At 47.2% G+C, this 23608-nt stretch overlaps 6 protein-coding genes across 6 annotated transcripts; 5 read left to right on the top strand and 1 right to left on the bottom strand.

The window, feature by feature from the left end:
* Nucleotides 1-1210: 1210 nt before the first annotated feature.
* Nucleotides 1211-1564, top strand: PADG_12467 (uncharacterized protein; the record flags this gene model as incomplete). Its single annotated transcript, XM_010765537.1, has 1 exon — nucleotides 1211-1564. The coding sequence occupies one exon, from the start codon at nucleotides 1211-1213 to the stop codon at nucleotides 1562-1564; it is 354 nt and encodes a 117-aa protein (XP_010763839.1).
* A 189-nt stretch (nucleotides 1565-1753) lies between these two features.
* PADG_08503 (phosphoenolpyruvate carboxykinase [ATP]) lies at nucleotides 1754-4466 on the top strand (the record flags this gene model as incomplete). The annotated part of the gene is made up of 6 exons (XM_010765492.1): nucleotides 1754-2043; nucleotides 2130-2205; nucleotides 2305-2505; nucleotides 2925-3479; nucleotides 3546-3697; nucleotides 3767-4466. The coding sequence occupies 6 exons, from the start codon at nucleotides 1754-1756 to the stop codon at nucleotides 4464-4466; spliced, it is 1974 nt and encodes a 657-aa protein (XP_010763794.1).
* A 2254-nt stretch (nucleotides 4467-6720) lies between these two features.
* PADG_08502 (uncharacterized protein) lies at nucleotides 6721-7912 on the top strand (the record flags this gene model as incomplete). The annotated part of the gene is made up of 2 exons (XM_010765491.1): nucleotides 6721-7691; nucleotides 7759-7912. The coding sequence occupies 2 exons, from the start codon at nucleotides 6721-6723 to the stop codon at nucleotides 7910-7912; spliced, it is 1125 nt and encodes a 374-aa protein (XP_010763793.1).
* Nucleotides 7913-14287: 6375 nt separating this feature from the next.
* Nucleotides 14288-15640, top strand: PADG_12466 (uncharacterized protein; the record flags this gene model as incomplete). Its single annotated transcript, XM_010765536.1, has 2 exons — nucleotides 14288-14422; nucleotides 15296-15640. 2 exons carry the CDS (start codon nucleotides 14288-14290, stop codon nucleotides 15638-15640), a joined length of 480 nt encoding a protein of 159 aa, XP_010763838.1.
* A 491-nt stretch (nucleotides 15641-16131) lies between these two features.
* PADG_08500 (uncharacterized protein) lies at nucleotides 16132-17073 on the top strand (the record flags this gene model as incomplete). Its single annotated transcript, XM_010765490.1, has 1 exon — nucleotides 16132-17073. One exon carries the CDS (start codon nucleotides 16132-16134, stop codon nucleotides 17071-17073), a length of 942 nt encoding a protein of 313 aa, XP_010763792.1.
* Nucleotides 17074-18249: 1176 nt separating this feature from the next.
* PADG_08499 (mRNA cap guanine-N7 methyltransferase) lies at nucleotides 18250-22694 on the bottom strand (the record flags this gene model as incomplete). The annotated part of the gene is made up of 7 exons (XM_010765489.1): nucleotides 18250-18871; nucleotides 18939-19675; nucleotides 20290-20318; nucleotides 20380-20546; nucleotides 20615-22046; nucleotides 22123-22294; nucleotides 22494-22694. The coding sequence occupies 7 exons, from the start codon at nucleotides 22692-22694 to the stop codon at nucleotides 18250-18252; spliced, it is 3360 nt and encodes a 1119-aa protein (XP_010763791.1).
* Between the last annotated feature and the right edge of the window lie 914 nt (nucleotides 22695-23608).

Here is a 23608-nt window from a genome sequence, read left to right as displayed (position 1 = left end):
CCTTGACCTGGAGAGGGATACGACTACTTCTATTGAAGCAATGACTGACGGATGAAAGTTCCTCTTCAGGAAATTTTGCAAGGACGGCTCTTGTTCAGAGCCACGAAGGTTGAAGTAAAGATCATGGGCTGGGTGACATTTGGAGACAGACCCGGCAGGGCTAGTTACCGCTTAACCCCCCGTCAAAGAATGGGAACCAACGGCTGTTAATTCCTTGGCTGGGACTTGGACACAATCTGGCAGGGCTTCAGAATACATGGTTCGAATCGCAAGAGTTGCCAGCTGAGATTCGACTAGCGGTCAAAAATTATAAACAAATAGATAAATAAATAAAAATTAAAACGAAAATGAAAATTGAAAAAAAGGTTAAAAAATATATTAAATATATAAAAAAAAAAAAAAAGTAAAAAAAGAAAAACTCTAAGAGGAAGCGCAAAAATGATAAAAAAAAATATATATATATATATAAAAAAAAGTTCACCGGAAAAGCAGAAGTGGGGGGTAATAGGGCAATCCAATAATAATCTGGTAATCTCCGTTGCGCTAGAACCTTTTCCGAATTTTCTTCCAAACCCGCCTGCCCATGCCTCTAGATGGGGGCCGAGATTCTATAATTGGGGACCCAAATTCCCATGAAAGTTGGCCCTGGTTTGAAAACAACCCCATGAAAGGTTCATATAACCCTGGTAAGCAAAAGTGTAATTGTTAGAATGAGAGGGAATTACTCGTTGGCGGTTGGCACGGTCAGACAGCAGAAGGGACAAATCAGCAAATAGCCGTGAATTGCCGTGTTGGTAGGGGATGATCTATTTGGATCTGAGATTGATCTGGGTGACGGAATATATTGTACGTCGAGGACCTAACGACAACCGCGATAACGGGGTACCTGTCGCTGAGAAAGCAACAAACCAGTAAAAATGGATGGGGAGGTTGTATGTAACCGCGCACGTGCTATGCTCTATGCACCATATCTCTGTTGAACTAATGAACTATATCTCTGTCTCTTGATATCGTATTCTGTAGGCGGGGTTTAGCAGCGGGAAACTTAGTTATCCAAGGCTCAGAGACCGGTCCATATTTAGTTACTGCAAAGCAATTAGTTTTGATATTAATTGGCTTAACTAATTAACTACTTCTCTAGTTAGTTTACGAGTTCAACTAGTTACATGTTTGTGATGATGATGATGATGATGATGTAACCCTGCTCGTCATGGACTCGGGAGAAGTCGGGACAACCCGGGCCAAAGATGCAATCATCCCCCAGGCAAATTTCCAAGTGCAGCCCGGCTTGTTCCGGGAAATCCCGCCGGCAGTGGAGCTCTCAGCCTATGACATCGTGCGCATTAGCAGCCGCCCCCTTTCCCAGCCAAACCAACTAAGTCTAGGACACCCGCCGCCCAGGACACCGCAGCCGACCCCCCCGATCAAGCCTATTCTCCAGCTTGTTCCAAGCCCTATCTTACGCCTATCCAACCTCGCAAACAAACCCCACCAACCCCCTTCCCCCTTCCCCCTCCCCCTCCCCCTCCCCCTCCCCACTCCCCCCTATACCTCCAGAGCATGAGGGCTCTATGCTTGTCCAATAGCCTCCACCGTTCCCTGGCTGCTGCTACAACCATAATTCAGACTTCCCGTGAGAGGCCCCACGACAACTACGACAGCGCCGCCTCCAGTTTCGGATTCTTCATCTCCTGGTTTTCGCCGGGTTCCTTTCGTTCCTTTCGCCTTCCCCTTCGTCCCGTACTTCGCCTGCATGGATTCCGGTTCCGCTTCGGGCGGCCCCTTGCCCACGGTTACTCGTGCCGCCATTCATATACCCTCTCCTCCCCCCCCAACTTCTCATAACCTTTCTCATAACCTTTCTCGCAACACTCCTCGCTCTCACACGTCTTCTCTCCTCGATTCTTATTCTTCAGATTTCGCCAGACAGCAGGCGGCTAAGCAACTTCACTCCAACTACCACTCATCCTCACTGTCAACTTCCCTCAAAACAATGTTGGCCACTTCTGTGAACCGGACTGCCCTGCATCCCAGTGGCGTCAAGTATGTGTATTTCTCAACTCTTCGTCATTGCTTGTCTATGATATGAGAACTGCAGGACGCTAACTCTCGTTTTTTCCGGTTTCCAGGCCTGGTGTGGGGCACACTGAGCTCGAAGAAGAACTCCACGAGACTGCGCACATCGACTACGAACGTGTTTCGATTGTAAGTCCGCTTGGTTCATCCACTTCTTTCTCTTCTCGTATATTATTATTATCTAAATATACTCGATTCCTATTTAATTAATTAACACGATTCAAATAGATTGCCAACCCTGCCGTTGCTTCCCTCTACGAAGATGCCCTCGTCTACGAAACAGGCACCGCCATCACCTCCAGCGGTGCCCTGACTGCCTACTCGGGTGCGAAGACTGGCCGGTCTCCCCTCGACAAGAGAATCGTCAAGGAGCCTTCATCGGAGAATGAAATCTGGTGGGGTCCTGTCAACAAACCAATGACTCCAGATGTATGTATTGTCCGTTTCTTCTTCATTTTTATATTCTTTTGATGCAGTGCTGCATAATTTTGCATGTTTATATCAAGTTGTGGTCGCTCGCGTGCTCTGTCAACATCGTCAGATGGCATACGCAGATATCCCTGCATCAAACCCACTTTTTGTTATCTTTGCTTTTTCTCACGCAAACATAACCATGATCATTTTTCATTGCTTCTGTTCTTATGCACCCCCTCTGGATGTCTTTAATTTCCTGTATTATTTACCACCACTCTTCTCCTGCTTTACTTCTTCCCTTTGGCTTGCCATTGCTCCACTATTCCCTTGGCTGCCTCTTCCCCCCGCACCCAATGTTGTCGATCCGGGGAATCAGGCGATGCTATGACGTCAATGACTAGTTTCAGCTTACTAATTTCCCCCTAATTCGTTAGGTATGGAGAATCAACCGAGAACGCGCTGTCGACTATCTCAACACAAGAAATCGAATTTATGTCATTGATGGCTTTGCCGGCTGGGATGAGCGTTACAGAATCAGCGTCAGAGTTGTCTGCGCTCGCGCATACCATGCTCTGTTCATGCGCAACATGCTCATCCGTCCCTCCCGCGAGGAGCTCAAGTCTTTCCACCCCGACTACGTGATCTACAACGCTGGTTCATTCCCCGCCAACAGATGGACCGAGGGAATGACCTCGGCTACTTCCGTGGCCATCAACTTTGCCGAAAAGGAAATGGTCATTCTTGGCACTGAGTACGCTGGAGAGATGAAGAAGGGCGTCTTCACTGTGCTGTTCTACGAGATGCCCGTAAAACACGGCGTCCTCACACTCCACTCGTCGGCCAACCAAGGTGCGGACGGTGATGTCACTGTCTTCTTTGGTCTGTCTGGAACTGGCAAGACTACCCTGTCAGCCGATCCAAAGCGCGCTCTCATTGGTGACGACGAGCACTGCTGGACTGACCGTGGTGTCTTCAACATTGAGGGAGGGGTATGTTCCCCCCCCCAATTCTAACCCTAAATGCCTGGGATTTTGTCTAACTTAACATACCCACAGTGCTATGCCAAGTGCATTGGTTTGTCAGCGGAGAAGGAGCCGGACATTTTCAATGCCATCCGTTTCGGATCCGTCCTCGAGAATGTCGTCTTTGACCCCACTACTAGAGTAGTCGACTATGATGATTCCACCCTCACTGAGAACACCCGATGGTATGCCACCTCTCTCTCTCCATAAATAAGTCTTTGAAAATGTTTTATTTCCAGCTAACACAATTCCAGCGCCTATCCAATTGAATACATTGAAAACGCCAAGATTCCCTGCCTTGCTGATCAGCATCCGAGAAACATCATCCTTCTCACCTGCGATGCTCGTGGTGTCCTCCCACCTATTTCTAAGCTCAACACCGAGCAGACAATGTTCCACTTCATCTCCGGTTACACCTCGAAGATGGCCGGCACAGAAGACGGCGTCACGGAACCTCAAGCCACTTTCTCCTCCTGCTTTGCCCAGCCTTTCCTCGCCCTCCATCCCATGCGCTACGCGCGCATGCTCGCCGACAAGATCGCCGAACACAAGGCCAACGCCTGGCTCCTGAACACTGGCTGGGTCGGAGCTGGCGCCACAACAGGTGGCAAGCGCTGCCCACTCAAATACACCCGCGCCATCCTCGACGCAATCCACAGCGGCGAGCTCGCCAAAGCCAACTACGAAGTCTATGACGTCTTCAACCTTTACGTGCCTACTTCTTGCCCTGGCGTCCCCAGCGAGCTGCTGAATCCCAAGAAGAGCTGGACCGCCTCGACATCCTTTGAGGGTGAGGTGAATAAGCTGGCCGTGCTGTTCAATGAGAATTTCAAGAAGTATAGCAGTGAGGCTACGAAGGAGGTTCTCGCCGCTGCACCCGTTGTTACTTCGAAAGGCACCAAGGGTGTTGGAGCTGCTCCTGCTAAGGTCAATGGCACCCCGACTCCTGCGTGACTTTCTCTCCAACGGATCGATGCACGGATGTTTTGACGAAGAGGGTGCGCAAAAGTGCCACGAGCGTTGTTGAGGGGCCGTTTCCTCCTTCATATATATATATATATATACCAGTGAGAATGGAGGAAAAGGGCTTGGGAGAATCGAGAATAAGACAAGAGATGACTATGTGAGATGGGAGGTGAAGATGAGAGAGGAGGTGGTGGTGGTGGTGAATTGCCAAGTCCACAAGCAAAAACACCCCAACCCCTAGCCCGCCATCAACCTGTATTCCAGAAGATCCCTTTTTACGTTTTCCCTTATATTATGATTCCAATTTCCTTTCTGTCTCTTGTTCCTTTCACTATTTTTCCTCGTTTTCTTTTGTTGAGATGTTCAAATTCCTAATCTACAGTTTCCTGTTCCTCCTGCATATTTCCTACCTCAATAGCCTTTTTAATAGCTTTTTCTTATTGTGATGATTTTTCTACTTAAATAGCTTCCTTTGTAGGTACGTACATACATTCATAAATAATGTATACAAGAGCCGACTTGAAGTGGGTTGGTTGATAAATGGAGCGATTTTCCCAGAGCAGAGGAACTTGCACAGATTGATCTCAAAGTAAACAAAACCAGAAGTATTGGTCTTAATTTTACGATGTAGTTTAATGTAACAGTTTTTATTAATGGCTAAAGTTCCTCTTATTTATTTTTTTTTAGATAAGTTGTTATGTGCAAGTGCATATGGGGAATGGAATTTGAGCTGAGGGAACCGAGAGACCTAGGGAAGATGTGAGAACTCTCAGAAATCAACAAAATGACAACTATTGAATCTTGTTGAATGAAAAACTGGAGAAAGAAAGAGATTGAGCAGCAGCATTGGCATTTAGTGGCACATGTTAATTAACCCCTCAAAATTCCTTGTTTGTGGAAAGAATGACATAGAATCCTGTGTACTTGGGTGTTATATGTCCAAGTGTTGTTGATATTTTAACATTTGACTTTATATACTCCATCTGGAGTTGAATGATCTGTTTGATCTGTTGTACTCTGTAACTAACCAGTCAACTAACTACAGACTAATCACCCCCTGAAACGTCCATCCTCTACTTTCGACTTCATCTCTCCTCTCTTCCAGTCTTCTCTTGTATTTCTAGCTAGCGAATTTGGGATTGCGACACATGGTGACTGCAGTCAACACAGCAGGTCCACAATGCGACTTGTTAATCTCGAGCTACCGCTCGTACCTCCTGTTGTAAGGGGAGGTCAGTGGTAACGATGCTAGCCATCCTTGCCGTGGTTTATACAGCGACACATTACCTACAATAATATTTACTGCGGACCAACTGCGGAATCAACTGTTGAATTCAATAAATCGGCCTTTTACCGAATTTTTTCTGTTCTGTTTTAACTATGATGTCCAATGCTTTTTCTGCAGATTCTTGGGTGGGGGGAGAAGATTGCCGTCGTTAACTTTCAGCTGAATGAGCGATGCCCAGCAGCAGCCCTTCCCTTAATCACGTATGGATGGAATAAGCTGGCGAGTTCAATGTGCACTGAACAATGGTTAGCTGCGGATTAAAGGTTATTTTCATGCAGGAGAAACGGGTATGTGAAGCGAATCCATCCTAGCACGAAGACCTCATGCTTTCAAGTTTATGTTGTTCGTATGATTTGGAGACAGGCCATTCTCCTAGCTCAGTATAGCTAACTACTCTCCTTGCTATTTGGTTATCTCATTTTCTCCAAGATATATTTTGTCAAACATTCCTTGAGAATCTATTTACAAGAGATACCAACACCGAGATGTTCTTCCGCGTTGCTATATGCCGGATCATTCGGCTGAGAAAACCATTAGCATCAGAACGATGTAAACGCAGAAAGATGACATGAATGCTTAATATTAACTAGCCTGCCAAATCATCTCAATATCACTGCTGAATTTGTATTCCCCGCCATCTCCTGTTTCTCAAGCCCCTAAATTGGGTAGCCGTAGATATGAAACTGTGCTAGCCGGAGGTTCCCCCATATGCCTTAGAATGCCCAAACAGAGATAGATAACACACTAGCCCAGATATGCTGTTACCCGGACTTCCTTTGTGAGAAATTTTCACACCAGGTTTCCTTTTCATAACAAAAACTAACCCACGGCAGAGCTCAGCACTGCATTGACCCCAACCCCCGGGCAAAAACTATCAGGTTTCCTTAATTTGATGCCCTGGCACATTACCCAGTCTCGTTTGTTCTTCGTGGCCCTTGGTACGCTTGGTGCAAAATGGACGAAGAATCCCTTATTACCACAATAAAATTACTGCAGCAAGACATCGGAGAAGCACTTGAAAATCGAAAGGGAAAGGAGGCCGAAGGCAAATCAATCGATGAGGAACTGGCATTACGGATACACCAAGAAGATCTGGAAGCACTTCAGGCATCTCTTCAGGATAGTCGAATTGCCCGGAGCATCAGCAGAGCTGTCGAGGAGGATGCACCTGCTATCGCGGCAATCTTACAGGAGGAAAACGCAGCTGTAAACGACCAGTGGATAGCACTCAGTCTAGGAGGAGGTGGACAACATGTGCCCAGACTCCAAGCTCCGGAATTGCAGGAACTGAAGAGGAAAACACTGGATATGTCTTTTAAGATAGATGTAGCTGATGGAAGCAGTGAAGGTGAAAGAAGCACTTCCCTAACAAAAGCCCAAGTCAAAGCAGGCGGTTCCAAAAACAACACGGATGAATTTTCACCGGAAACCCTTCGCTTGGAGTGTGTAATCTGCCTGGAGACCAAAATATTCTTCGACATAGCCGAAACCCCCTGCTTCCATTACTACTGTCGAGCATGCACAAGAAAATTGTTTGAGAAATCTTTTACCGACGTGACTTTGTTTCCCCCACGCTGCTGTCGTCAGCCAATTGCCCTCTCACGAGTTGCAGCATTCTTGGGTGAGGAATTGGTAAAGCGCTTTCAGGAGAAGTCAGCGGAATATAACGATACCGACAGAACGTACTGTTCTAATCCGGCTTGTTCGCTATACATGTCCGCGGAAGCGATTGAGCTCGACGTCGCTATATGCGGTTCGTGTGGCACAACTACTTGCGTTCATTGCAAGAAGCCCGCACATTCAGGGGAATGCAATGGCGATAAGATCGAGCAAGCCTTCACGGAGCTAGTTCAGGCCAAAGGTTGGAAAGAGTGTTATAAATGCCATCGCGTAATCGAACTCAGAGCGGGCTGCAACCACGTAACGTATGTTCCATCTCCTTGTGAATATACCACATCGCAGAGACTCTGACTGCTATATATATCCAACTAGTTGCCATTGCGGCGCCGAATTTTGCCATGCTTGTAATAAAATTTGGAAGACCTGTCGGTGCGTTCTATGGGTTGAGAATCGCCTTCTTGGAAGGGATCACCAACCTGAAGCTTATAGACGAAGGCCTGATAAGAGATCACGAGTCCTGAAGTGAGGATTGGAGAATGGCACGAATGTGCCCATACAGAGCACCGGAATCGTGTGAAAGGGTTCCATCAGTGCGAGGAGTGTATGAATTACTTCCCAAGATTCATTTTTCGATGTCAGGAGTGTCAATTAAGTGCTTGCGTTAATTGCAAACTCAACCGTCTGTGAACATCCGGAGACATTTCCCATTCAGATCATGGAATGACCGACCGATGGAGTTCAGAATACTGCCAAATGATGCCCAATGCTTCTGTTGTCAATATTTTGTCTCTCATGTCTTGGTTTGATTTCAGCTCGAGTTAGCCACCTCTGTACGTTAATTTCCAGAACCATTAGTTAACTAAGAAAAGAGATACGGCTGCTCAAATCTTGCGACCGTTTCCGCAAACGAGATTCAATTTCCAGTTTGCCGCTCCGTAATTCCCCCAATAGTTGGTATAGATACTGGCAGATGTTCCGTCAGCTTGGCCGGTGAACATGCAATAGCATGAGATAAACTATATGGCATTCTGATTTCTTATGATGACTGTGCGCATAGACTCTCAAGTTGCCATCTTCAGAGGAGAACATGGGACCATCAAGCATTACGTAGGGCTCTGCACGGGATTGAGGAGCGGTGTTCTCCCTCGACCTGTCCACCTTTCACACCTTGTCCCCCTAATCAACATGTCTAGAATAGACTACAGTTAGAAAATTAGTTTCATCTCCTTTCCCAGCTGCTGGTATTGGTTGGTGGGATGCCTAACCCGGTTACAAGTTGCCCGCCTATTCCTTTTGGAACACAATCTACTCCAGAATACAAAGCATCATGGAAATAAGATGATTGCTTTTCAAGAATGAACTGCTGGCAATATCATCTGGGGGTCTTCGGCGCGATACTTGAGGATGTGAGACAAGAGATGCACAGCGCATGCACTGTGCCCGCACTTGAATTGCCAACACGGCAAAGTTTGCTGCTGATAGTGTCCATGATATCCTCATTTGTCATACCAATTAGGCGGAGGAGAAAGAGGTAACTAACTAACGGGAGTGGTGAGCAATAGAATAAATGTAGAGAGGGCACGCACTGTGAGAGAAGCAAGGAAATCATGTAGTGAATATAACGTAATCCACCACCCAACGCCCCGTTTACACCCAACGCCCGCCATTTCGCCATCACTATGATGAAATATTTTCAACGTTATTTCAACAACGCAATTAGATTTTAAGATGATATATTATAGGATGAAAATATATATAGAAAATTACATATAAAAATATATAGCTAATTCAGCAAACGTTTGTTTGGCTTAATAACTCGCCCAGAACATGAAATCTTGGGTGGAGGCAGATTCAGTGAGCAAGCAGTCATTAAACCAGTAGAGATTGCAATATCATCATATCCCTCTGGCAGTGGATCTGTGGGCACCCTGGCAGGGCTCTGAAAACGCGATTTAGCCACTCTTTGCGAAATCGAGGGTCTACTTTCCTGATTAGTAAGGCGATTTTTGAATTCTTTAATCATCTTCTTATTCAATCATGATTGTAGCTGTACAGCAGCTCATTCTTCCTTTTCTTTTTGCTCCTGAGTCTTTTTCTCATCTCTAAGCTTCTTGTCAATCTGCCGTTGAGCAGCTCTTGCGGCCTTATCCATTTCCTTTTGCTGTTTTGTGGCCTGGCGAGCTGCCTCCCGCTCCATCCTCTGCTGGATGATATCTGCCTCCTTCTGTTCCTTAAGAATAGTGTATTGCAGTTTTGCATCCTCCTTACAAGCTTGCTCATCCTTTTTGGCAACCTCTGAGGCAGCCAAATTCTCACAGATGCTCTGCACCTTTGCTGGCGAGAAGAACTGTGTCAATGATGGATTCAAGGGATCTAGCAACCCCATTGCCCTGCCACACTTGCAATGTCTCCTCTCTTGATTAAGAGCTTTTTGAAGCTGCTGATTCTCTATTAAAAGAACCTCTTTATCAAGAGCAAGATTTTCCCCTGCACGGATCACCCAGTTGAGATCATTAGATACTTGATGCTGCTGTTGCTTGACTTGCTTCACCAATTTCCACAGGCCAACAATAGAAGTAGGTGTTCTTGGTTGATATATTGCGTCAGGGGGGGTGCAAGGTCGTATTTGAAGCTTTTTAAGAATGTGTTCCGGATTGAATGGATGTAGGCCAGTAGCAGCATATGCAGCTTCAATATTTGAAGATGTAACTGCCTCCTTCCACGCAGTGTCAAAAAGCTGCCAAAAAGACCTCTTTGTAGTGCATATGAATCCCATTCCAGTTCTCATTTGTTCATTCAGTTGTTTGGAATATGATTTACCCAATGGTCCAAATATCCCAACATCTAGTGGCTGTAATCAGTGTGTAGAATGGGGAGGAAAGACAGCAAGTATAATTCGATTCCAATCTGCGTAATTGATGAATGCCATATTAACATGGGATGAGTGGCCATTCAATATAAGAAGTCTATATCTGCGGCCTGCCTTCTTTTTTGTAAGAGGTTCAAAGATCTTCTTTAACCATGTTAACCCATATTCATCATTGCTCCACCCATTTTCTGAAGCAGTGAAGTAGGCCTGATCCTTTTCACTATCAAAATCTTTGAGCCAAGTATCTTGCATATCTCTTGATTCCTCTTGATATATGAGAGCAGGTGGGAGTGAAGTTCCATCTGCGCAAATTGAGGCAAGTAGTGTTATGAATTCTCGACTGCCATCCTGGCTGGCACCTATCATACAGCCTGATTTGAGCGAATTAATTGATACAATACATTTGAGGGTGTGAATGAATCCTAATAGGAATCCTTTCTCATCGAAATTGTAGATATTCGCAAGGTTCAAGGTTGTATTTCGTGATTTTTGCCTGCAGCTGAAAAATTAAGATAAATTAGCAAGATGAGAATTAAAAAAGCAGTATAAGAAAGAAATCTATTACAAGATCAAAATAATGCTTGAAGTATGCAGAATTGTCTGCAATCTTGCATTTTTGGTCAATATTTTGCAGGTAGAGCAACTTGATCACATCCTTGTGGCGCTCACAGAACTGAGCCACCCAGTTGACTCCAATAGGTGCTTTTAGAATCTCAACAACAAGATTATGAAGGATTTGGGGCGTACAAGGGAAACTGCAATCTGCCAATTGATTGATATGAAAAAGGAGCTGTTTTTCTTGCGAATCAGTGAGAGCTTTGCAGTGGATAGAGCTTGCTTCCTTTCTTGACATTTGAACACCTCTATAACGCCTTGACAACATATATCGGCTGATTCCATATTTTTTAGCGGTCTCAGTGTAATTAGGCGTTAATTGCGCGTTCAAATCATCAATCGCGGCTTGTATAACTGCTTCGTGGTGCATGTTGTGGGTGGTTAAAGATGAATGAAAAATGAAGATTTGAGCGGGCGTTGGGTGTAAACGGGCGTTGGGTGGTTGATTACGTTAATCAAGCAATCTGAGCACCTAAAAAATCTGGCTGTGTTCAATCAACCAGGATGGTCAAATCCCTGAAACAAGCGGGATATAACTACCCAATCAGTTCATAACTAAGCGGGAAACAAATTCAGCGTTTTCCGATTCCCTCAAAGCCAGGCAGTCTGAGCTAAGCGTTTCCCTCGTTGTGGAGTATGAGCCGCATTTGAAAGGGCCTTGAAAGCACACCTCTCGGAGATATCCGCAAGTAACTATATTAAACAATGCCGGTGAGATGGGAGACGATCTGAAACCGCGTAACTACTGCAGATACCACCAGGGCACTTGCTAGTTATCTTCGGGCCCAAATGTTGTATCTGAGCGCTTAATCAGCTCCCTTTTAGAAGGCCTAGGGGTCACTAACTATTCATGCATCCGATGAAACTTCTATGCGAACTTAATACCGTGAAATTGCTAGGTTATTATTCTGCCCCCTGTCCTATTCTACATACCCGATCATATGTGCCAATGTCCGTAAGCTGGTTCATTGAGGGTCTCCTTGTTTTGCAAGCCGTCAACCAACCATTCAGGCACTTAATGGTGAAAAGCGGTTTTTCATAGTTAGTGAGATAGTTACTAAGAATAATTAACTAGCACATTTAACTCAAACTAATAACTAGTTACCTTCGTCGCCGCAACTAACTAGTTCAAACGCATGAAATGAGCTCAACCCGCCAGCGTGCTCTCTGCTGTATAGTTATCTCTTTCTTCATTTTTCAAGCTGCAAACTCCGTGCATCGTCGGTAGGACAGTTGCTATAGGCACGGATTACGGGATAGTTATCCATCAAATAGAAAGACAAATCAAGGGTTGCTGATTCGGGTTTCAGGGGAGGTGCTGGTAGTAAATGAATCGATACAACCAACCACCCAACCTAGGTGACGACGCGCTCTCAGCTGGCCGACTGCTCTTTGGGTTGAGCACGCCATACGAAGAAATCTGGTTGGACGGTAATTAACTCATCATTAATATCTACGGGGCAGAGCGGAGATATAAAATCTAGGGAGAAAGTCAGCGCTAAAGCGCCAGTACGATTGTCTTGAAAAGGCTTGCTTCTTCTTACTTGACTTATAATAATGGTTACAAGGAGTCTTGTTGGAGCAGCTAGTTCAAGTTTAAATATATGACTTGAATCGCCATGGTGCAGGAGGCAGCCGGTTAACATACCTACACATACATAGTTATATACCAGCAGACAGAGAGGACAGACAGAGCTGAAGGGGAGAATAAATCCGCAGGGATCAAAGAAAAAATCGTTACCCATCTCATTTCACTATTCTATCCTCCCTGTCCCATGCATTAAAATGCTTTCATCCCCAAATTCCCTCCCCGTCGTCTTTCTCTTCTACCTCTCCCCCGTTATCCATCTAGCAACTGCCATGGTTCTACAGCTGCGTCCCACAAGCGAATGTCCCGACTACTATCGTCTCCTCTGCTGCCAGAACGCCATTCCCCAATTGGCATCAGATACATTTTGGGGTTACATGTGTATGTAATTTCCCTCGGGTGGGAATATATTCATTTAGTCCTGCTTTCTGCCCTGAGTGTTGGTCGTTTTCCAATGGTGCTCATTGCTGACTGTATGCCCCCATGTGCACGTACAGGTAGAGATCCGGGCGCAGAAGGGTGTCTTCCGACTGGCGAGCGGGAACTCTGCTGCCCATTGGATGTGAGTTGGAGAGTCGTTTTAGTCGTGGCATCTGCTTCTTCATGTGCACTCAGTGCAGAGCAGGGGGGCAGGGCGAAAGCAACACAACCTGATCCTAACATCGAAACCCATTCTGCCTATTAGTCTCTTGCGGATTGTAAAGAATATGACAAAGACGGGTCAAATCAAGGCCGCCTGCGCGGCTGATCTAGTCCTCTAACCCAGAAAGAGGAATGGAGGAATCCAGCCATTTCATCCGAGAATCACTCCGTATTTTCTAATCAGGTATTATTTTGTTCGCTTGTTCCTTTTTCTCTTCTCTGAGCATACCCCATACTACAGGGGAGTGAGGGACGGAGCAAAGCCCTCATATCCCCATGCCTGGAACAATACTGACCATAAAACGCAGAAACTTGGATACCCTGACGCCTGCGATCGACTGTTACTGGCTCTAAGTAAACAGTCGCGTACGACGGTCGTATTTACCATCTGCTGCTCTCGTTCAATCGGGGAAGATAAGGCGAATGGGGGCTTTGATTGGTGCAATGGCATCTCTGCAAATCTGCAATTCTGCACCGTCAACACTGGAGGTCGGCCATGACAAATGATATAAGCGAGGAATATCTGTATTGTTCCATTCTCATCCGATCTGTTGAGTCTGGTCTTGCGTTGCTTGATGTATGGAAATGGGTACTACTGATCGGATGTGGTGGGGTGGAACGAAACGACGGCCTCCATCCAGTCAACAAGAAACGAAAAAGGGTTAACTAACTATCATGGAAAGCCGAAGTAAATGCCGAAGTAGAAGCCAAAGGAAGGAAAACGAGAGGGGAAATAATCACAACATCGCAAGGACAACGAGAAAAGAAATAAGACAGAAGATGGTCTTCTGGAAAGAGATGGATTCTGTATCATGATACGAGAGAAATCCCATGAAAAATTGGCTACACGATTATGGTTCATCATTAGAAACCTATCTACAAGAGTAATAGATCCTACCATGGTTGCAGACGGCTGCAATTCCGTCGCAGAACTCATCCAGCTAGATATGCCGTCGAGTAAAAGTGAAGGAAAAGAAAGGGAAGAGAAAAGGGCTTCAAGAACATAGGAACAGAAATAGAAATAGAGACGACATGACCATTTGATATACTGTGAACAAGGGTTGACACGATACTCCCTGTGCATGTTGTCCACTGTGGATGGAAGCACTCAAGCCGGATGTAGAATATTTATCCATTTTTTCTCCCCCGAAGCTTCCTGCCAGCCTGCTTGCATAGCAATATAAACAATGGTCGTTCAAGGTCCAGCTGGGCCCGGTAATTACAACACTGCCGGCAAACGCAGACAAAATATAGCTGTTGGCAGCACGCGGTCAATTTGCGGAGATGGCTCGGGAGTTGAATTCCAGCTGGTTGGGAGCATAGTGAGAGCTAATCAGCGGGGCCCGGACGGAGACATGGAATGCCTGAGTGCCAGAGTGCCGTTCTGAGGGGAAAAGGGTATGTAGGTTCGGAGACATGGAGCTGCCTTCGGATATCTAAGGATGTTCATTTCCAGCACTAGGTCCTTGAACTTTTTTTTTTTTTTCTTTCTCAAATTGTAGCTAGTTAAATACCGATGTAATTAAGCGGTTATAGAATGATGGTGATAGAGATCTACTGTGTCATTGTTCTCACTGCAGGCTGTGGTGTGACTTTCTAGAGAAAGGCCATGCTATGAACCCGATATTAAGTAATGTCGTGAATTGTTGAAGGGAATAGTAATAATAAACTAATGAATGAATAATAGTGTGGAGATGATAGAGAGTGGGGTGAGGTGTGATGAAGGGGAGGAGACGCTGAATATGCGGGGCTGAGATCGGGGTCGGTTAGTTAAGAGTTAGTTAGCTGGTTCAAGCCTTTCAAGGGCGCTGACATCGAAGATAGAACAGAAGAGAATAATAGTGCTTTGCGGTAGAAATCCAATAGAAAATAGAGATTGATAAGAAAGACGAGAGATATCGCAACGGTCGAAATAATCATGGGAACGGATTAAATAGGAAATTCATAAACAAATCAGAGGCCAATGAGCTAACCTTCTTACCCCGCATTCCTCGGTGCAGGTAGCTCACAGGTATATCTGAGGTATCTTGTACATCCACACAACCATTCCCCCCCGTCGCACGACAACCAGACAGCAGCAGCCATAACGGTAGATAGCTAACTACTTAACCATAGCTTGAGACTAGTAACTACGATTAGCTAGAGACAGATGGGATCGTCATACCCGGATACATAACCGAAATATACCCATCCAGGGAAAACAGGCTGCGTTCAGAACCCTGGTAATCGATACCGTGCCCTTGCGGTGCGCCCTTGCTGAGCCCTTGCTGAGCCATGATGTCAAATCTACCTGCAGGTACCTTGGAGTGACTCTCTTCCGCAATCCCCGCGTTCGCTACCGCCTCAACACAGTTAATAATCAATCGACTGCATCTTCTCTATCAACCTCAACCTCAACCTCAACCTCAACCTCATCCTCATCCTCATCTCCATTACTCGGTCTTAACCCTCTTCCCCCGTCCTCCTCCCTCTCCCTCCTCTCCCTATTCCACCATCTCAACCCAGATCATCCTCGCATCTGCCCCATTCCGCCCCGCTGATTAACTGTTACCCATCTCAACACCCACTACCCGTCTATCTCACGCGATCTCACCCCCTCTTTCCCTCTCTTCTCTTCTCCTGCTTGCTCAGTTCGCGGAGATTCTTCTTCCGACTTTTTCCATCTGCCTACCGTGAGTTGCCTTGTTGTTCGGTAATCCATCTGCTCATTCTCTCTCTCCTGTTGTGCTCCATCTGCAATGCTGTGGTCAGTGGCCCGCGGGGAAAGGGGCGGAGGGGGGGGAGGGGAAGGGAATGGGGAGACTGTGCTATTCCCCCTCCGAGTAGATACCGGCGATCACCACGTGATCCAAGGTCTATTGCGGGGCATCAGACAAATATACCCAGGCATACGGAGTACTACTAACAGCATACGCATAGCGCTGACTGCTTCTTCATCTGCAGCAGGAGCTCGAGGAAAATCGTGCACGTTCGTTGTGGACTCGTTTCTCCCATCCCTCTCTTTCAAGTAGCCCAAGTCCTACCTCCCGCCATGGCTGCCTCATCCACACCGGCCAACGCCACCAATAATTCCCCCAAATCGTCACTTGAATCCAGTTCGGAGAATTCCTCTTCCATCTTCCACAACTCTTACATTGGCCCCCTCCTCCCCTTCATCAACGGGGGTATATCCGGCATGACCGCAACCGCCGTCATCCAGCCTATCGACATGGTGAAAGTCCGCCTCCAACTAGCCGGCGAAGGCGCCCGAACAGGTCCCCGCCCCTCCGCCTTAGGCATCGCAAAGCAAATCATCGCCTCCGGGAAAGTCCTAGACCTCTACACCGGTCTCTCTGCCGGCCTCCTTCGACAAGCCGTCTACACAACAGCCCGCCTAGGTCTCTTCGACACGTTCTCCACTACTCTAAAGTCCCGCGCCGATGCAGCGGGCAAGAAAGTCACCTTCACCGAACGCGCAGCTGCAGGCCTCGCAGCTGGCGGACTAGCAGCCATGATCGGCAATCCCGCAGATCTAGCTTTAATCCGCATGCAATCCGACGGCCTCAAGCCCAAAGAAGCCAGAGCAAACTACCGGTCCGTCATCGATGCGCTATCCCGTATTTCAAAGTCAGAGGGAATCGCAGCCCTCTGGGCCGGCGCGTTACCAACTGTCGTGCGCGCCATGGCGCTGAATTTCGGTCAGCTGACATTCTTCGCTGAATCCAAGTCTCAACTAGAAGCACACACGAACCTGTCTGCGCAGAATAGAACTTTCGCGGCCTCCGCTATCGCGGGATTCTTTGCAAGTTTCATGTCCCTGCCCTTCGACTTTGTAAAGACGCGCTTGCAGAAGCAGCAGAAGGATCCGAAGACGGGACAGTTGCCGTATCGTGGTATGCTGGACTGTGCCAGAAAGGTCATCAAAGATGAGGGGTGGTTGAGATTCTATCGTGGGTTTGGGACGTATTACGTTCGCATTGCGCCCCATGCGTGAGTTCAACCCCCATTTCCTACACTTTGTTGCTTTTTTCTTACCCTTTGTGCTTTTGGAACAAAATTTCCGCCCCACTCTGCTGGTTAGTTATATAATCTCGCTAACAAACCATTGTTGAATGCAGGATGGTGACGCTTATCGTCCTCGATTGTCTCAACCTAATTACTCGGTAAAAGAGATCCCAAAAAATAATAATAATAAAATTATTAATGCAAACTTCCCCTCTTCCTCTTATCCGGCACTTCTCTCTCAGATCCTGAAATCATTCCGCGTTAATGAGAACCCCAAACCCGCCCCTCTCCACGGCTCATCATGCCCCATCACCTAAAAAGGAAAAGAAAGGAAATAGTTAAAAAGCGAATAATATAAGAAAATGTCGATAAGAAAACCGTCAAAATTGAAAAAAAGAGACTGAAAACACACACACACACACACACACACACACACACATAAAATAAAACATTATGTCTTTCGTTCCGCAGGGCGCTTTGACCGCATGGCAAGAGATTCATGGATTGTTCTTTTGTTTGCTTCCCCGGCTTCTATTGTCTTACTTTCTTTCCTTCACCCACCAAATCCCGTGTATCCCAACATATTCACGATATCCCCCATGATGGTTTCTATTCATTGCCTTACATGGAGCAATTATTCTGCTTCCCGTACCACGGAAAATATAGTGGAAGTTCAATTCCGCTTATGGTCTTAATTCGTTTTCATTTCTTTTCATCATTTACTATCTTCTCTGCTTCTACCATGTTTCACGATTCCCACTCATGCAATCACGCGAATGCCAACACACAATTCTTCTTGTTCAGATCTGTGCTGGGTAAAATGTGGGGGGTGGTTAATTTTTTTTCCTTTCTTTTTTACCTTCGAATTTAGGGGCTAGTTGAGATAATACATACAGTTCTATGATCGGCTGTGGGTAGAAATGAAATGAAGATATATATATATATATATTGATGAACCCATACAAACCTAAGTATTGTACAAATGTTTATCGAAGGGGAAGGGGTTGAGCATGGCAACAACAGAGATGACAGTCAATATTAGGCAGAAAAGGGTATGAGTTTTTTCATTCAAGATTACATTGGTTGTGAAGGGGAGAATGAGAACAATCAAATTCCCATTGCAAGGTGAGAAGGCGGAGTGAAAATGAATAAAGAAGATAACCAATCAATCATCTACATCATCCATCTGCGTATCAGGCAGCCTGCTAGGCTCCCTCGTCTCCGCCCTCAATAGCTTAACCCTCGTATTCCCCCGCTCCCCCGCCTGATTCATGACAACGCCGTCGTCGTCGTCCTCATCCTCCGCATCCCTTCTTCTCCTCTCCTCTGCCCTCCTAATCCTTCTAGCCGCCACAATATCAACCTCCAGATCAAACTGCGTAATCTGCACCGTACACACAGGACAGTTTACGCAATTAACACGACGCCCCGCGCCAGGTCGATTCGGGTTAGGAACAGTAACCCGCTCCTTGCTCCGCTCTAGCATCGCGACGATCGCGCGTCGCTCGAAACTATGCGGGCATTTCTTGCTCTTCACTGGTTCTGAGAAGGGGAGCAGCGTAATAGGGCAGCGGAGGGAGACGCGTTCGCCACGAACGGCTAGGTCATCAGAGGACTCTGCGTCTTCCTCTGCAGCTGTAGTTTGCTGGTGGTGGTTCCGTTGTTGTGGATGTTCTTTGTCTGCGAACCAGGTCGACGGGTGGGGGAGTGGAGGTATTTCGTCGCCGGGATGCTGTGTTTCGTGCACCACGCGGAAGAATTCGATGTAGTTGTTGTTTTTGGTGTACCTGGGGTAAAATTAGTATATGAATAAACATATCCCGGTAGGTATTCAAAATGGTTCAGGAAGCATACCGATCCGTCAACGACAAATCCTTCCATTGATCTTTCTTCTCCTTCAGATCCTTCCGCAGTACCTTGCAAGCACCACCGTCCGGCCTCCCAGCTCTTCCATCAGCAGCAGGCTCATTCTCACCCTCACCCTCATCCCCATCCCCATCCACATCCACATCCACATCCCCACTCTCATCCCCACTCTCCTGCCCAGCTCTCTGCCTCGTCCTTCTCCGCTTCGCCTGTCGTGCCTCTGGCGCCGCCGCCATAGCCTCCTGCGCCTCCTGATGCAACCGATTCAACCCATCCGTCAGTTCCGCCGTCCTCACCTCCGCATCAACAATCTTGCGCATCTGCTCTTCCAACTGCCCGGTCAACGTCTTCACCTGCTCCTCCATCAACGCAATCTTCTTATTTTCTCTTTCCTCCTGTTGCCCATCCGCTTCACCTCCCCCATCAGACTCCCGGCTCTCATATACTCCAACCTCTTCATCCCCACCACCCTTCCTCTTCTTCTGCAACACCGCCTTCGCCCTCGCCTCCCTCACTTTAGCATCCACAAGTCGGTCATTAATCATCCCCGCACAATCCGTCAATACACTGGCTGCCTCAGACAGGCGCTTGCGCAGCGACATCAGTCGTTCGAAGTTGGGCAACATGCCCAGTTTGTGCGTTGCAGCGGCATTAAATGGGGCAACCTGGGTTTGATAGGGGGGCATTTGAAGGATACGCTGGCTGGGTTGGTCGCTGCGGCGCCCCTGGACATTAGAGCGCCGGGATGGTCTGTTGGATCTGGATTGTTGAGGGTCATCGTAACGGTCTCTGATGCGAATGGTGCGGTGGGTGATTGCTGGGGACGCCATGGCCTCCGTATAAATGGCGCTGTACTTTGTAGAAGATATGCTGAGTTACTGAGGAGCAAAAGAGAAATACGGGGACGTGACGCGATGGCACTAAACTATTTCTGGAAGGCGGCTCTTCTTGCTGTTCACGTGACGTAGAAACGCCTGAGCTTCAAAAGTCGATATTTTATATGGATAGGGATACCTTCTACAACTTCATACCGCTAAGAATTTAGAAGATTTATATGCGTAAATTCATAGAAAGATCGTTTAAGCCCCATTCTAACTGACTACACGTGCCAAATTTTTGTTACTAAAATATTTGAATGTGGATTGCAGCTGTGTAAGTACAGAGTACAACACTGCTAAATAGAACACTAGACCGCCTGAGCGAGTGATAAAAACGTCGACCATGGCTTCGGCAAAACGCTAAGAGCAGGGAAGCGAAGCGTATAAACAGTTGATATACAGCAAGAACCAGAGAAGAATACGAAGCAAAAGTGTCTGGTAAAGTTATTGGAGCTTTAGACCTTGTAGAAGCAAAAGGCATGGTAAAAACCTAGAGCAGCCCCGTCAGCATCATGGAGTTTCCAACAGGACAAACGAAAGAAATAACATACTTGCAGCCTCCAACTCCTCATCGGTGACGAGAAGGGGCCCGCCGCCTCGCGCCCGAACTCCCATTCGCTCACTGAGTGGCCCTAAAATGGGATCGTCCTTTTCCTCCTTCCAAATATCCAGGAATGGCTTGCGATACTGGAGTTCCAGATTGTAATCCTGCGTCAAACTGGAAAGGAATTAACGTGTTAGCCAAAAAGATACAGTCTCACTCATTCCAAGAACCACCCTACTCACGCTCTAAAAGCTTCCCAGGGCACGACATATTCCGGAACTTCTTCCACAGCCTCTTCCATAAAGTAGCTATATTTCCAACCAAACGCAGGACGGAAAATGCCATCTTCAGGCGTCTCTCCCGGAAAACGAACGCGGTAAATGCTATTTCCCCACTCAGGCACCGTCATCGGCGTTTCTTCCAGTTCGCCGTCCTCACGCTCCCCGCCTTCATCAAGTTTAGCCGCAGCGGCGGCAGCAGCCTCCTGCTGTTTCTTCTTCTCGTGGAACTCCACTACCTTCGCACTAAGAATGTCAGAATTCGGCCCGACACCGATGAAGCGGCCGCCTTTCTTTAGCAGCCCGGCCACATTGTGCAGCATCTGTCTAGCCTTCCCTTCGCTCTCAAAGGCATAGTGCATGCTAAACATCGACACAACAATGTCAAATCCGCCGCCTCCCCAGCGGGCCGCCATCATGGATCCACCGGGTCCAACGCTGCCGTCAATCCCAACCCGCTGTACGATAGGGATATCGCCTACCCACTCCCCGAAACAATCCTTGGGATAGAATTCTGCATGGAAGAGAGGGTGGCCTCTGCGACCTATCCTGCCCTTCCCACTTTTCATACTAATGTATCTCTCGCGAGCCTGTTCAATGGAAACCTCTGCAGGATCCAAGCCCACGTAGAGGTCCACCGGTTGCGGTGCCTGCTGCCACTTACCCAAATCTCCTCCCTTCCCGCATCCTATATCAATGACGAGCAATTTCTTTTCTTCCGCCGGCTCTGCGCCAGCCCAGTTCTTCCCGCTTGTTCGTGACAAGAAGTCCTCATCAGGTGAAAACTTCTGGATAACGGTACTCTTAATCCAATTGTTGAAGCTTCGCAGTCCTTTTATTCGGCTATCAGTCTTCCGCCATTCCCTGCCTCTTTCCGGCACCGCGTTGTAATGTTGCCGAACGACATCATGAACACCTCGATCTTTCAAAGCCAGCTTAGCTTCCTCTTCTCTCCGTCGTTCTCGTTCCTCTTGTCTCCGCCTCAGTGCTTCGAGATTCGCAGAGCCAATCCGAGCAGCGCCACCAGGTCGTTTTGTTGGTCTTGGGACGGCATCTGGAGAAGCCGAACGACGTATCGGAGATGGAGAACGACGGGGGGGAGGTGTGGGAGAGCGGTCTCGACGCGAATATGCTGATGGCGGAGTCTTGCCGCGTTTTCTATTCTTTTGTAATCGCTCCTCCTGCCGTTTACGCTTGGATAATGGCCGTTGTTCCGGGGCGGGTTCTGTTTTGTCGGTTTGTGGCTCGTTCTCGGAAAGCTTTCGTTTTTTCTCGTTGATGGAAGCTTTGCCTTTTGGGGGCCCTTCAGGGGCATTGGAATGCCCATTATTGATTAACTGGTTAGGAGAGGTCTTCGGGCTTTGTGAAGGTCGTTGCTCGTTAATTGGCAGTTCATCTGTTGGACGGTGGAAACCATCAGAGAGTTACTATTTCCCGCATATCCCAGTGGGTCAAGGTATTTAAATATTTACCGTTTGCTATCACCGGGGAAGACCCCATTAAAACTGAGGAAGGGGGGGAAGGGATCAGTTTGCCGGATGCTGCTGCTGTTGTTGAATGGGTGTGCTCAAGAGGGTTATTGTTATTATTGCTAGGCGAAGAAAAGCTTCTTTCGGGTTTGGAGCGGCTACCGCGTATAGGTTCCTGTGGCGTTGATGAGTGGAGGAATAATGGAGTCAGTCCACAAACAAACCAAGCCAAGGTCCGGATCAGTCCCACCGCGCCCTAAAGCTAGGGAAGAAATAACTAGACCCAAATCAAAAGGGGCCGATGCATGGATTAAAATGCCGCGTCCAAGTAATAACGTGACGTAATTAACCTCATAAACCGAGTCATATCTTACCTTAGAAGACTCATTTATAGGGCTCTTCCTCTTGTTCTTTTCATTATGGGAGGGAGCAGATCCTGGAGACTGCAAGACTCCGTCGTTCCGCTGCTTATCTTGGTCTAGTCCGTGAACTTTGTGGCGATCTTCCACGCTGTCGAGTGGGGGCGCATCATCAGAGACGGTATATGTGTCTCGCGCCGGATCGTACATTGTCATAGACGCCGGTCTCCTGTCCACGGTAGTGTGCGCAGCCGTGCCTCTATATAATTATGGTTTGTCTAATTCGATCCTGAGAGCAGCTGATGTTCAAAAGACGCAGACATCAAACTTTCAAATGATCACGTGTTTAGATGGAGGTTGCTTAGGTAATAATATCGTAAACCCTCGCTAGGGCCGCCAAATTCAAAATGTTTTGAAGTTTCCTAATTAAACCGCTTCAACGCGCAATTATGCCACCAATTCGTTGTAAAAATGCTAGAAACTCTATAGAGATAGAGGGAAGACTGGAACGCGTGATAAATGCTTTTAAAAAGCATGAAATAACCTCAATTTATGAAGCTGCACGCCTTTATGAGGTGCCTCGTACTGCTCTGCAGGATCGACTTAAGAAGGGTGAATTTACGCGCAAATTCAGTTACATTAACTGGAGCAGAAGAGAATCTGCTAGTTCAGTTGATTCTTGACCTAGCAAATGAGGAATACCCCCTCCCCCCCCCCCCCCCTCCTCCCCCGGGTGGCATCTGTTGAGAATATGTCTTAATCATCTTCTTACCCTACGGCATTCCACCTCTACCCTCCCCGCGTTGGCAAGAACTGGGTCTATAAGCTGATTAAATGACGTATGGAGCTCCAGTGCCGCTATTCCAGACGCTATAATCATAAGCGAGCAAAATGTGAGAATATAAGGGTTATTCATGATTGGTTTAAGACTCTGGGGGATGCAATTGCTGAGCATGAGGTTCAAGCTGAAGATATCTACAACTTTGATGAGACTGGATTTGCAATGGGGCTCTGTGCAACTATCAAGGTCATTACCAGTGCGGAGCGCTATGGCCGGGCAAAGCTTCTACAACCAGTAAATCGAGAATGTGTGACTGTGATTGAGGCAGTCAACGCGTCAGGCTGGGCCC

The sequence above is a fragment of the Paracoccidioides brasiliensis genome (genome assembly GCF_000150735.1).
Source record: "Paracoccidioides brasiliensis Pb18 unplaced genomic scaffold supercont2.18, whole genome shotgun sequence".
NCBI lineage: Eukaryota > Fungi > Ascomycota > Eurotiomycetes > Onygenales > Ajellomycetaceae > Paracoccidioides > Paracoccidioides brasiliensis.
This window is presented reverse-complemented; position numbering and strand designations above follow the sequence as displayed.